Genomic DNA, 13,240 nt, shown 5'->3' with positions numbered 1-13,240 from the left:
CGTGTTTGTGACTGGTTTGTCCCTTACTCTTTGGTTGTCTGTTTCTGGTTGTGATTGATTGGTGGTTTCCATTGTCGAACATGTCATCTCTTGTAGAGGTTCCACGTTGTCTTTGCACTTTCAGGATTCTGCTCTGATTGTTCCATTTCTGTTGCTGTTTGACTTTCCAGTTCTTTTACATTCTCTTCTTCTTTGTTTTCTTGCTGCATTTCTACATCGTGGTTTTTGTCAGGATGATGGTCATGATTCTCATTACGCTGGTCTTCAGGATTCTTATCATTTTTTGTTGACAGTCTTTATCATATGAGTGGTGCTTCCGCATCTATAACATGTTGGAAGTTGTCCAGCATATCGCACATGCAGACGTAAATTGTATCTCCCATAAATTATGCGCTCAGGAAAATATGCTCTTGAATTCTGTACTTTGTATACTCTCACTCCCGTTTCCACATGTCCTGCAAAGGAGTAAGTACGCCTTGTAATTTTTGCAACTTGACCGTTTTCTGCTATTCTCGAGATAATGACATTATCTGCCATTTCAAAGGGCATTTTGACTGAGACAAAAGCTGGTGGATCTTGTAGTGGCATTACTTCCAACCCAACACTATTCACTATCAGACCTGTCAGTACCAACTTTTCTTTGGATTCTTCATTCAGCAAGGTAATCTGCCACGTTTCTGCTATTGTGGGACACGCACATGATACACTCTTCCAGCAGTTGCTTAAATAAAGCCTTCACTAAATCTTCTGCTGTCACGCCTTCGGCAACCAATCTGACTGACAACGGCCTAGCTCTGCAACTTGCAATTGGCCGCTGTACAGAGACTATTTGGTCGCGGGCAATCATCTCGCTCTTATTTGGTTCCCGAAACCGTTTAACTAGGGCTTATTTGGTTTCGGCCACCTGCAGGGACTATTTGGTGGTGGACTAGTTGGTTTCGCATTTATTGCGCCTCGAATCGGCGCTCTCCAACTCTTACAGCTGTACGAGACGGACGCGAACGACGTGACGATGGCCATGATAATTTTCACGCGTCTCCCAGACGTCTCGATGAGCCGAAATCGAGTGCGACCTGCTTCTTCTTCATTTGTATTTGGCTTCATATGAATACCGAAGTCATTACGACCTTGTCGATCGCAATTTCGCGTATCTGACGTTTCGTTTGAGGCAAATCTCGGCTCGTCTGGTAGCGGGCGTGTTGAAAGTAGGCGGAGTAAGAATGTCTTGTGCGTTACAAGGTAAACAAACATGATCTGATCACGGAGTGTAGAGATGTGCCGCGGTTAGCTAATTAGTTGTCCGGTCTGTTGTCTGCATGCTGTACTCGGCTTCCTGCGATGATGGATATGCAATCTGCGAAAACAGCCTGTCTGTATGTGTCAGTCAGTCTGTCTGTCTGTCTGTCTGTCTATTGTTACTAATAATAGAGTAAGAGTTCAAATATAATAATCTGTTTGTCTGCCTGTCTGCCTGTTTGTCTGTCTGCCTGTTTGTCTGTCTGTCTGTCTGCCTATTGTTATTAATAGAGTAAGAGTTCAAATATAATCTGTCTGTCTGTCTGTCCGTCTGTCTGTCTGTCTGTCTGTCTGCCTGTCTGTCTGTCTGTCCGTCTGTCTGTCTGTCTGTCTGTCTGTCTGTCTTAGTTATTATATTTCTTAATAATTAGCTTATTCGTAACTAAGAGACCCCAGCTATAAGTAAATCATTGCATTGGCCATTCGCTGCCATGCAGCTATAATAGTTGTATTATAATAGTTGTAATAGTTGTAGACAGACAGTCAGACGGACAGACAGACAGACAGTCAGACAGACAGACAGACAGACAGACAGACAGACAAACAGACAGACAGACAGACAGACAGACAGACAGACAGCTGCAGACAGGGGAGCAGACAGGAAGAGAGCAAAATATAACAAACAACAACTACCAGGAGGGTCAATTGTCAGTGCAATTCCATTGGTAATGGAACACTTTGGAACGTGGGAGTTTGATGCATGCAGATTCTTATAAAAGATAGCAAAGAAGTCATCAGACGAAGTCGGGAGACTAAATTCAGCGGAATTTATCGACTTCTGGAGTAAACGCTTTTTGGTCCAACTCCAAAAGTGCAATGCGAACGTCATCTCTAAGAAGTCATCTTCATTGACTGGAGTCAACAGAAGTGACTTTTATGCCACTCAGTTCTTTAGCCACTAGCTGACACTGAGCTAGGGCTTTGCACGTAATTTAGCTGCTTTTGGAGTTTCTAGAGTTTTTAGAGCTATTAGTTCCTTCGAGTTTTGTTTTGAATTTACTTAATTCATGAACATTGATAGTAGTTGGACAGCATATATAGTTATTTGCATTGCGGAAATGTATCATAGATAAAATGTTCAAATAAATGTCTTTGACAGACAGACAGACAGACAGACAGACAGACAAACTTAGACACTTTTCCACTGATCACTCTTGCATTGCATCTCTGTATACACACTCATATCTGCATGCATGCGCATAGCTGCATGCTGATTAGTATAGTTCTTGTCTTCATTTTCTTGTCTGCATATTCTGATACTACTGCAGCACATTTGCTGTGTCACCAATCAAAGAAAAGATAGACAGACGGACAGACTAAATGGCAGAAAGACACAGAAGATGCATGTATACGAGAAAACAAGATTTCACTAAACAAACGTATCGTTTTATAGTGTACAACAACGCAAACAAACAACCATCAATACCCATCTGAGAGACCAGGTGCAAATAAGTGATTTTACATCAGATACATTTAATTAGTTGTTTCTCGAACTACATATATTCACTTATTTTCTCTTCTGTTCTGAAAGTCATCACCGATCTTTGGTCGTGCGCAACCAATTTCAGAGACGTAGATCGTCTTCCTTGCGTAGACAGTAGGCATACGTCACTGTGCACTTAAGTATCGATCGATGCCATGCAGGATCGATGCATAAATCTGCAGCTAGCCGCAGCATTCTACGTACTAAAACATTCTTAGGCACATCACCACATCTCTACTCTCCGTGATCACATCATGTTTGTTTACCTTGTAACGCACAAGACATTCTTACTCCGCCTACTTTCGACACGCCTGCTACCAGACGAGCCGAGATTTGCCTCAAAACGAAACGCCAGACACGCGAAATTGCGATCGACAAGGTCGTGATGACTTCGGTATTCATATGAAGCCAAATACAAACGAAGAAGAAGCAGGTCGCACTCGATTTTGGCTCATCGAGACGTCTGGGAGACGCGTGAAAATTATCATGGCCATCGTCACGTCGTTCGCGTCCGTCTCGTACAGCTGTAAGAGTTGGAGAGCGCCGATTTGAGGCGCAATAAATGCGAAATCAAATAGTCCACGCGACCAAATAGTCCCTGCAGGTGGCCAAAATCAAAAAAGCCCTAGCTAAACGGTTTCGGGAACCAAATAAGAGCGAGATAATTGCCCGCGACCAAATAGTCCACGCGACCAAATAGTCCCTGTACAGCCGCCATTCTTTCTTCTTCTTGATCATGGTTAGTCTTCCGATCAATTAGGCTGGCAATCTACGTAGCCTGTAGGTTAATATACCTTTCTGTCGCTAAAGTTCTCCAAAATGACTTGGGAATTCACTCTGTATCGGTAAGGTTGGCGGAGCTACCAAAACCTCGTGGCATCCTCCGAGCCTCCCAATACATACATACATACATACATTTTTTTGTTATTATTAAAAGTTGGTACAACTTCTAAATCAATCTAAATTCTTTACACTAAAGCTAGGTTTACAAAAGGTCCCAAAGGCTTTCAAAAAGATATGTCCGACTTTCTTGCACAAACAGTTCGTATATGTCGACGTAGATGCCACATAAAACTGTTCATAATTCCAACGGGAGGAAGAGTTTTTCTTTTTGTATGTATGTATGCATTGCGAAGAGTTAAGACGAAGAAAGTTCTTAGGTTTCCAGTTTCATTCATCAGCTCCAATGGGTGGAGAGCCGTAGGTGGATTTAAGGATACCCTACTCAATAAGAGACAAGCTTGCCGTAAGAGTCCTTTCCATATTGGGCAAGTATTGAATACATGTTCAATGGTGTCGTCTGGCTGGTGGCACGCTGGACACTGACGTGTTGTGGCAAGTTTAGCCCTATAGAGGACTGAGTTAGTTGACAGAACCAGGTGCAGAAATTTTCATGCTATGTCCTATTGTAAAAGCGTCATGTTTTGAGGAAAATTCCATAGTGAGAGCCATTGTTTGTCCGTAATTGGTCCGTATGAGGCGTCCCATTTTTCCTGGCACGGTGGACGGTCTATGTGTTTAGATAAGAGACATCGGTACAGTAAACGTGTATTCACATCTGACAGTAGCAGTGGTTTATCGGCTGTGCTGAAGAAACAGAGACGTGCCTGTCAATGTGGCATTCTATGTTCGGAAGAGGGCTCTTGATGGGGAAGGCTAGTCCAAGATTGCGGAAAGGCATGTAAAACTTGAGGGTAAAATTTTGCCGCGACCGTTCTGGCATCTGGAGGTTGTTTGGTCCATATATCTTTAACATTGAAGAAGCGACATCTAGCTAGTGAAGGCTGAAGTATGGGGCGATTGGACTGGTCTTTTATAAGGTGGTTTCCTCACAGAGGTTCTTCGGCAGCATCTTCAATATTACTTAGGAGAGGCAAAATCCCGTCCTCCGTCAAGTTTTCTCCAGGACATGTAAAGTTGGCGATAAAGGATGAAAGCTTGGTGTAGTTGCGATGGTCGGGCATCCAGCCTGAGGCGGCAAAAACTGCATAGCCCATGTTGTATTGTCCACTGAGATGAGATAGTTGCTGTCGAGCGAGGTCTTTCCAAGCTGCTTGATTCTTTTTATCAAACAAGCGTCGGATCGTTTGGAGGCGTATTGCCATTAGTCTAGAAAGGAGATGAGGCATGCCTAGTCCTCCATCTCTACTTCGTGAAATACACACCGATCTTTTTATTAGTGGTGGCGTTTTAATCCAAAGAAATCCCATATAATGTCTTGGAATTGCTGTAACGTTTGATGAGGCATAGTATATGTGTGTGCCGTGTAGTATATCTTGCTTAAAGCGTATGTTGACAGGAAGTGTGCTCGCCCTAGGTATGACAGATCTCGACTTTTCTAAATGTCCAATGTCTTTTTCAGTTTCTCTAAGACCATTGACCAGTTTTCTTTAATAGATTCATAATACGAAGGACTGAACGTTAGGCCAAGAATCTTGATCGCTGTGGTAGTCCATTTTATTTGCAATGGGTTTTCTTGACGTTTCCACTTTCCAAGCCATAAGCCAACTGACTTTTCTCGGTTGAGGTGTGCTCCACTGGCAGAGTTATAAACCGTTAGTTCATCATTTAAGGCCTGAAAGCTTGTCTCTGTTGTTCGAAAAACAGTCATGTCATCTGCGTAACTGGATACTTTAATACTGTGGTATAGCGAGCATGCGCTTTAGGTGTAACTGCGGTTTGTGTACGTGTTATATTAGTCTAGCGATAACTAGCGTTGAGTGCACTTGTGCAGTAGAGTACGTGTCGTTCACTGTAGCAGAATAGATTCTGGTATAACCGGTCCACTGAGTCGGTATACGCGATATACTTAGCCTAGACTACAGCGAAGTAGTATTACGGCTGGTGAGCTATACAACAATTGGCGACGAGGATATACTCGGAGAGTGGCGAAGAGCATGTAGCCATAAGAAGATCGATACGACACTGAGGAGCACCGATACAGTTGCGACAAGAGATTGCCATTGAACGATAGGAGTTCGAACTATCAGAGTAAACACACGACCGTATGGCGGCTGCAAGTTATCATGGACGTTTGGCGGAGTTCAGCCCAGGAATTGACACCGTAGAGGACTATAAAGAGAGGTTCTTCTTGTATTGTACAGCTAACTCGATCGAAGATGGAGACAAACAGAAGGCCGTGTTCTTGACGAACATCGGAGGGACGACCTACACCCTATTGAAGAACCTAGTAAGACCGCGACTGCCGCAAGATCTCGAGTTGGAGGCGCTGATTGACGTGCTAAAGAGGCACTACCAGCCCAAAGTAGTCGTCATAGCGGAGCGATTCAAGTTCTTCAAAAGACAACAGCGAGAAGGTGAGTCAATCGCTGTGTATTTGTCTGAGCTGCGTCGGTTAGCGAAGGACTGCGAGTTTGGGGAGTATTTACAAACCGCGCTACGCGACCAACTCGTATGTGGGTTGAATAGTGAAGCACTACAAAGGAAAGTGTTGGCAGAGACAGACCTTACGTTAGAGAGGGCTCTGCAAATATCACAGGCATTCGAAGCAGCGAGACAAGAGACAAGGATTCTTCGTGGGTGTGCACCACAAGGTCCGCCCACTCTGAAGTCTGAGACCGCGTACATTGTTCGGAAAGACAAGACAGGTGTCAATACGAAAACCACGAAACACGGAAGTGGTGGCGAACAAGCATGTCACCGATGCGGAACGAAAGGGCATACGCCACAGAATTGTAGATTTAAGACACAAACGTGCCATTTTTGCAAGGGACAGGGGCATATTAGTCGAGTATGCCGGAAGAGAATGCAGAGTAGAGATTCCAAAGACGCAACACGTGGAAAGGGGAAGCCCCGAACTACCCATCATGTAGATGAGGAATCGCTTAGTGTTGTTTATAGTATCTCAAACAAGAGAGGTGTCACAGTGGAAATGGACGTTGCTGGAAGACAGATAGAGTTAGAAATCGATACCGGAGTAACAGTTACGGTTATCCCCACTAGTACATATCAGAAGTACTTGAAACATATACAGTCGCGCCCAAGTACCACCAGATTGCACGCGTACAATGGACAGCCCTTGAATGTGCAAGGAGAAGCGGAAGTTCCTGTAAGATACAAGGAACAGCAAGTAAATGTAAAGTTTCATGTGGTAAAAGTGAAGAACAAGCCCGTCATCCTAGGAAGAGACTGGTTGAAACATTTTAAACTAGATTGGGATTCAATCTTCACTGTACAGAAATTTCAGACAATAGACCCAGTGGAAACCTTTCCACAGTTGTTTGGCACTGGGGTAGGTACATTGGTTGGATATCAGGCCAACATCATGTTGAATACAGATGCCAAACCAAAGTTTCATCGATCCAGACCAATTCAATATGCCTTGCATGGTAAGGTCGATGCTGAACTCGAACGGATGCGGAAGAAAGGTATTCTGAAACCAGTAGAGAAGAGTGAATGGGCATCACCCATCGTGGTAGTTCGAAAGGGGGATGGAAATGTTAGAATATGTGGCGACTACAAGGTCACCATCAACCCCTATATTGATTTGGATCAATATCCGATGCCGAATCCAGATGACTTGTTTTCGACCTTAGCAGGAGGGAAGAAATTTTCTCGTTTGGATCTCAAGCAAGCGTATCAACAGATGTTAGTAGACCTCAGAAGTCAGCAATACCTAACCATTAATACACACAAGGGCATGTTTACGTACACAAGGATGCCATTTGGCATAAGCTCAGCACCCAGTATATGGCAACAAGCTATAGATAACGTTTTATCAGGACTGGACGGAGTCATCTGCTACCTAGATGATATTCTAATAGTGGGCAACAGTGATGAACAGCATAACCACAGGTTATTCAAGGTCTTGGAAAGACTTAACCAAGCCGGAATTAAGCTAAAAATGGAAAAATGTGAATTTGGCAAGTCCAAGGTAGAATATTTGGGGCACGTGGTGAGTGCAGAAGGCATATCCCCATCTCGAAGTAAGATGGAAGCGATTCAAAATGCACCTGACCCTAGTAACGTGACTGAATTGAAGGCTTTCTTGGGACTTCTAAATTATTATGGGAAGTTCTTACCTAATTTGTCATCGACATTACAACCACTGTATATCTTACTGAAGAAACAGCAACGTTGGAAGTGGTTGGATCAACAGAGAAAGGCATTCCGGCAGGCAAAACAAATACTAGTGAAATCGGACTTACTAGTACATTATGATTTGGGTAAGCCCATCAAGTTAAGTTGTGATGCTTCACCATATGGAGTAGGAGCGTGTCTAAGTCGTGTCATGGAAGATGGCACTGAACGCCCAGTCGCATTTGCATCACGAACACTAGCTCCAGCTGAGAAGAATTATGCTCATTTAGAAAAAGAGGCCCTAGCCTTGATTTATGGAGTAAGACACTTCCATAAATACCTGATGGGAAGAAAGTTTACGCTATTAACCGATTATCGACCGCTACTGAGGATTCTAGGAGCTAAGGAAGGAGTTCCTACGCTAGCAGCTGCACGACTGCAGCGCTGGGCACTCATATTAAGTGCATACAGCTATGAGCTAGAATACAGGACAGGGCCGGATAACAAGGAAGCTGATGTATTGTCTCGACTTCCTATACCAGCAGAAGTGATTGATCCAAATGAACAAATCTTTGGAGTGGATTATTGTGAACCATTGCTTATGACTGCCAAAGAGATTGCAAAGGCAACCCAATTGAATGTGGTGACAAGGAGAGCATATCAATATACTCGATACGGATGGACTACCAGAGATGTGGACCAATCCTTACAACCATTTGCTAAACGTGCTAATGAGTTATCGATCGAAGGAGGCTGCTATTGTGGGGCAGCAGAGTTATCATCCCAGAGGAATTGAGAAAGACCGTATTAGAGCAGATACATGAGGGTCATCTGGGGACCAGCAAAATGAAGGCCTTAGCCAGAAGTTACGTGTGGTGGCCAAACCTGGACAGGGATATAGAAGATTTGGCAAGATCATGTGAACAGTGTCAAAACCAGAAGAGTAGACCAAGCACTACTAAACCCTCACATCCATGGATCTACCCAACATCACCATGGGAACGTGTCCTTGCGGATTTTGCAGAGTTTGCGGGAAAGCAGTGTTTACTTATTGTAGATGCCTTCTCTAAATGGCCGGAAGTCCACGAACTGGGTATACATGCTACTACAGGGCAGACAATTGAAGCTTTGCGAAGAAGCTTTTCTTGTCATGGATTGCCACAGCGACTTGTAACCGACAACGGTCCTCAGTTTAGGGCACAAGACTTCAAGAAGTTTATGGAGGCCAATGGAATCAAGCATCAACTGACTCCACCCTACGATCCTGCATCTAATGGACAGATTGAGCGAATGATACAAGAGTTGAAAAAGAGCTTGAAGGTTCGACCAGCGGGAAGATCAATAAGTCATCAAGTGTCTTCGTTCCTTCTACACTATCGTACGACTCCACATACTGCAACAGGCAAAACTCCTGCCGAACTGTTGATCAAACGAATACCAAGAACCAAGTTATCTTTGTTGCGCCCAGAGGTAAGTGACATTGACAGAGATGAACAGAGAATCAAGTTCGAGGAAGCTACCAAACGATCAAGACAACTGGATCCTGGTTGTAAAGTCTGTGTGTGGAATCCACGTCAAGATAGTCGTGGTAGGTGGTTGGTGGGAACCGTTGAACAACAGCTAGGACCAACCAGCTATTTAGTGAATGTGGAAGGACATTCCAGGTACGTGCATATAGACCAAATGCGTTGGAGAGATCAACGGAGTGTACCAGAAACAGCTGATGTAAGTGTACCAGAGATAGAGGTGGAAGAGATACCAGTACCAGTCATTCCTGTGAAAGAGACAGGACAAGTAGTTCAATCTACTAAACACAAGGACCAAGATGAGGAGTCTACCTTGATCTCCAAGGAAATGTTATCACCTCCAGAAGACCACGAGATTGAGACTTCCAGACGTTATCCAATGAGACAAAACAGACAACCACCAGCAAGATATCGTGAACAATAGATAAGGACAGCACCAGACTAAGGAAGGGAGAGTGTGGTATAGCGAGCATGCGCTTTAGGTGTAACTGCGGTTTGTGTACGTGTTATATTAGTCTAGCGATAACTAGCGTTGAGTGCACTTGTGCAGTAGAGTACGTGTCGTTCACTGTAGCAGAATAGATTCTGGTATAACCGGTTCACTGAGTCGGTATACGCGATATACTTAGCCTAGACTACAGCGGAGTAGTATTACGGCTGGTGAGCTATACAACAAATACTATCTCTAAGAGGGTCGTCAACAGTTGGCACTCCTTGTATGATAGGATTTTGTCTTATTGCTGACGCTAAAGGCTCGAAACTGAGAACATACAAAAGAGGTGACAGTGGACATCCTTGTCTGACGCCGTGGTGTATGTCTATTCTTGATGACAGATATCTATTGACTATGACGTGACTGCCGATGTTAGAATACACTATTTTTACCCATTTTTGGAAAGAGGGACCAAACCCAAAAGCACCGAGTACTCTAGACAGATGTGTCCAGTTAACCTTGTCGAAAGCTTTTTGTTTACATATATGCACACATTTTATTTTTTTGTTACAAGGACCCTAAGGGCCCAGGTTACAGACACTAAATACTTGCTACTGTACAATCTAAACTCTAGCAGTTACTATATGTCATCATGTTCTTCTTCATCTTTGCTGCTTGGACAGAACTTGACACTCCGGAGAGAGAGGCAATTGTATGTTAGTTCCTTGCCCAAGGGAACTTATGTATGTGGTCCTCCCGCACTTACACACTGACCAAAAGGTCCCGGATGTTGCCAATCTCCAACTGCACACTCTAACCAATTGAGCCACATACATACATTTTTTGTACATATGTACATACAAGAGCCCCTAAGACCCAGGTTTGATACTGTCATCACCAGAGCTGCCAACTCTCCCTCATTGAGCGGGAGACTCCCGCATTTGGGACCCTTCTCCCGCCTACCCGCATTTGGCATCAAATCTCCCGCATTCTGACCATTGGTGGACGTGCCTGTTCTGTGTAACCATACACTTACCCTTAATAATTAACGAAGTTACTGATCATGTGATCTGGATATCAATGTCTATGCGCAGCCCCACTCTCCATCTGGCTCTTTCATACATACTTGATCACAATCAGTAGCCTCGTCCCCAGACTCACGTGAGCCTGGCAGTGTCCGGTTCCCGTATGACACTTTCAGCCTCACGGGAGGCTGAAAGTGTTATACGGGAACTGGACACTGTCAGGCTCACGTAAGTCTGGGGACGAGGCTAACAATCAGAGTCTCCGGGTCACAATATTGACATAGAAGGAGGAGTCGGTCAGGCAAACTGTCCGGAAGTGGAAAGGGGAGGGGCTAGCTATCCTAGACTGCCAAAGAGTTGTCTAGAGTTATCTAAGAAAGCCACAAAACAATAGAATCTAGAACATTCCAACTAGCAGCGAGAATGTGTACATACCTCGTTCTTATATTTAGCCTAGGCTTTAATTAATATATTCACTAACGAGCAGTAGTACGTACAAGTTCTGTGTATATTTTGTTGCACTTTGTTTATTCTTAGTGTAATATTTATATATTATTTAACACTTATTACAAAATAAAATTTATTGATATTAATGTTATTGTAGGCGTGTAAAAAATTGTTAGACTCCCGCATTCTCTCGCATTTTTCTTGCAAACTCACGCATTTTGATTCAGCTAGGTTGGCAGGTCTGCATCACTATTCTGCAATCTAACACTACTTTATCAGAAGTCACTATGATGTACTTCACACTTGCTGTACTTGCTGTAGATACCTGCTGTAGACAGAACCTGACACTCCGGAGAGAGAGGCAATTGTATGTTACTTCCTTGCCCGAGGGAATTTATGTATGTGGCCCTCCCGCACGCAAACTCTGGCCCGAAGATCCCGGATGTTGCCAATCTCTAACTGCACACTCTAACTAATTGAGCCACATACATACATACATACATACATACATACATACATACATACATACATACATACATACATACATACGTACATACATACATACATACGTACATACATACATACATACATACATACGTACATACATACATACATACATACATAACTAGTACATACATACATGGTGATTGCTGTAGCTTCTACATACATACATACATACATACATACATACACACGTAAATTTTTTCGGTTTTACTAAAAGAGTCCATAAGACTCAGTGATAATACGGATTACATTAAAACTAATGTACTACAATTTTCATTCCACTAATCGTAACTGATAAATATATGTTGCCACTATTGCTTGAGGCCGCAGTGTCTGTCTCTTGAAAATGTTGGTACTTCTTGATATTCTTACCCCATGTTGACAAAGATATTCTTGTGCAATTTGTAGACTATCCTGCCATTTGCAGCAGTCGGTGAAAACATGGTCAACTGTACCTTTTTGCGTGTTGCAGGCCAAACACATCTTATCGTCACTTAGACCACTGATAAAAAGGTTGTGCTCTGTTGGCAATACCCTATGCAACATTTTCCAGAATATGTCTTTTTTGATATGAAGTCATTGAATGCATTGATGGGATCGACAAGAGTTCTTTCCATTGCATCTCCGAAATTGACATAACAGCATTTCACCTCTCATAACAAATGGGACTTCTGTAAGACTTTGAAATGTCCATAAACTATCTTCGTTGAGACATCTTGCATTGAAGTAGAACTATCTCCATTCATAAATAAGTGTAGCTCTCGCATCCATTTATTCTGAAACAGCATGCTGCTTTTGGCAGTGTCTGCAGCTAGTGCTGAGGAATGGCTCTGTCTAAAGTTGAACATACTGAACAAGACACCGTATTTGATGGTGGTAATAAAAGTCATGTACTGTTATGTATCCGGACCTTGCCAGTGACGGATAGTATATATGGGCCGATTATGTTCACCTGTAATAAGAGCGTTGTCCCACAATGCTTCTGCACATGCTTCTTCATAGAAACGTGGTTTCACTGGCTTTCTTGTTCCTCCACACTTCTGCCACAGCTTTAGCAAATGACGGTAAAAGGGTGGTAGTACTGCCACAAGCCGATCTGATGCATGGTTCCCAGTTGGCTGCACCGAAAGCTCGTATTCCTAACCTGTATAAACCTCCAATATTTCGGAACCAGTAGAAAGCATAGTTCATCCAATCTGTGTAAAAAATTTGCCGTGAATAACCGCTTCAGACTCTGGATTTGAATTGCATTTATCCTAGAAGAAGGTGTGGTACATCTAGTCCTCCAAAATCCCTAGATGCTATGCACACTCTACGCTTTACAAGAGGTCGACTCTCCTGCTCGACAAATGACCAGATCGCATTTTCGAACATTTTTATTAGGCGCTGTGGCATTGTAAAAACACGTGCTGCGTAATATACCTTGGACAGGGAAAATCTTTGCAGCACTTTGGCTCTCACGTAAATGGATAGATCTCTCTTTTTC

General features: G+C 43.3%; 2 protein-coding genes across 2 annotated transcripts; both read left to right on the top strand.

Moving 5' to 3' along the window:
• The first annotated feature begins 5,786 nt into the window (after positions 1-5,786).
• On the top strand, positions 5,787-8,615 carry LOC134179567 (uncharacterized). The gene has a single exon (XM_062646504.1). It carries the CDS (start codon positions 5,787-5,789, stop codon positions 8,613-8,615), a length of 2,829 nt encoding a protein of 942 aa, XP_062502488.1.
• A 50-nt stretch (positions 8,616-8,665) lies between these two features.
• On the top strand, positions 8,666-9,769 carry LOC134179566 (uncharacterized protein K02A2.6-like). The gene has a single exon (XM_062646503.1). It carries the CDS (start codon positions 8,666-8,668, stop codon positions 9,767-9,769), a length of 1,104 nt encoding a protein of 367 aa, XP_062502487.1.
• The last annotated feature ends 3,471 nt before the right edge of the window (positions 9,770-13,240 follow it).

This window comes from Corticium candelabrum, chromosome 5 (genome assembly GCF_963422355.1).
Source record: "Corticium candelabrum chromosome 5, ooCorCand1.1, whole genome shotgun sequence".
Taxonomy (NCBI): domain Eukaryota; kingdom Metazoa; phylum Porifera; class Homoscleromorpha; order Homosclerophorida; family Plakinidae; genus Corticium; species Corticium candelabrum.
Note: the sequence above shows the minus strand (reverse complement) of the source record. Positions and strands in the feature narration are given on the sequence as shown.

Bases quoted from the DNA above. Each gene is read 5' to 3' on its own strand.
- LOC134179567 (XM_062646504.1), top strand. From the start codon at position 5,787: ATGGCGGCTGCAAGTTATCATGGACGTTTGGCGGAGTTCAGCCCAGGA.
- LOC134179566 (XM_062646503.1), top strand. From the start codon at position 8,666: ATGAAGGCCTTAGCCAGAAGTTACGTGTGGTGGCCAAACCTGGACAGG.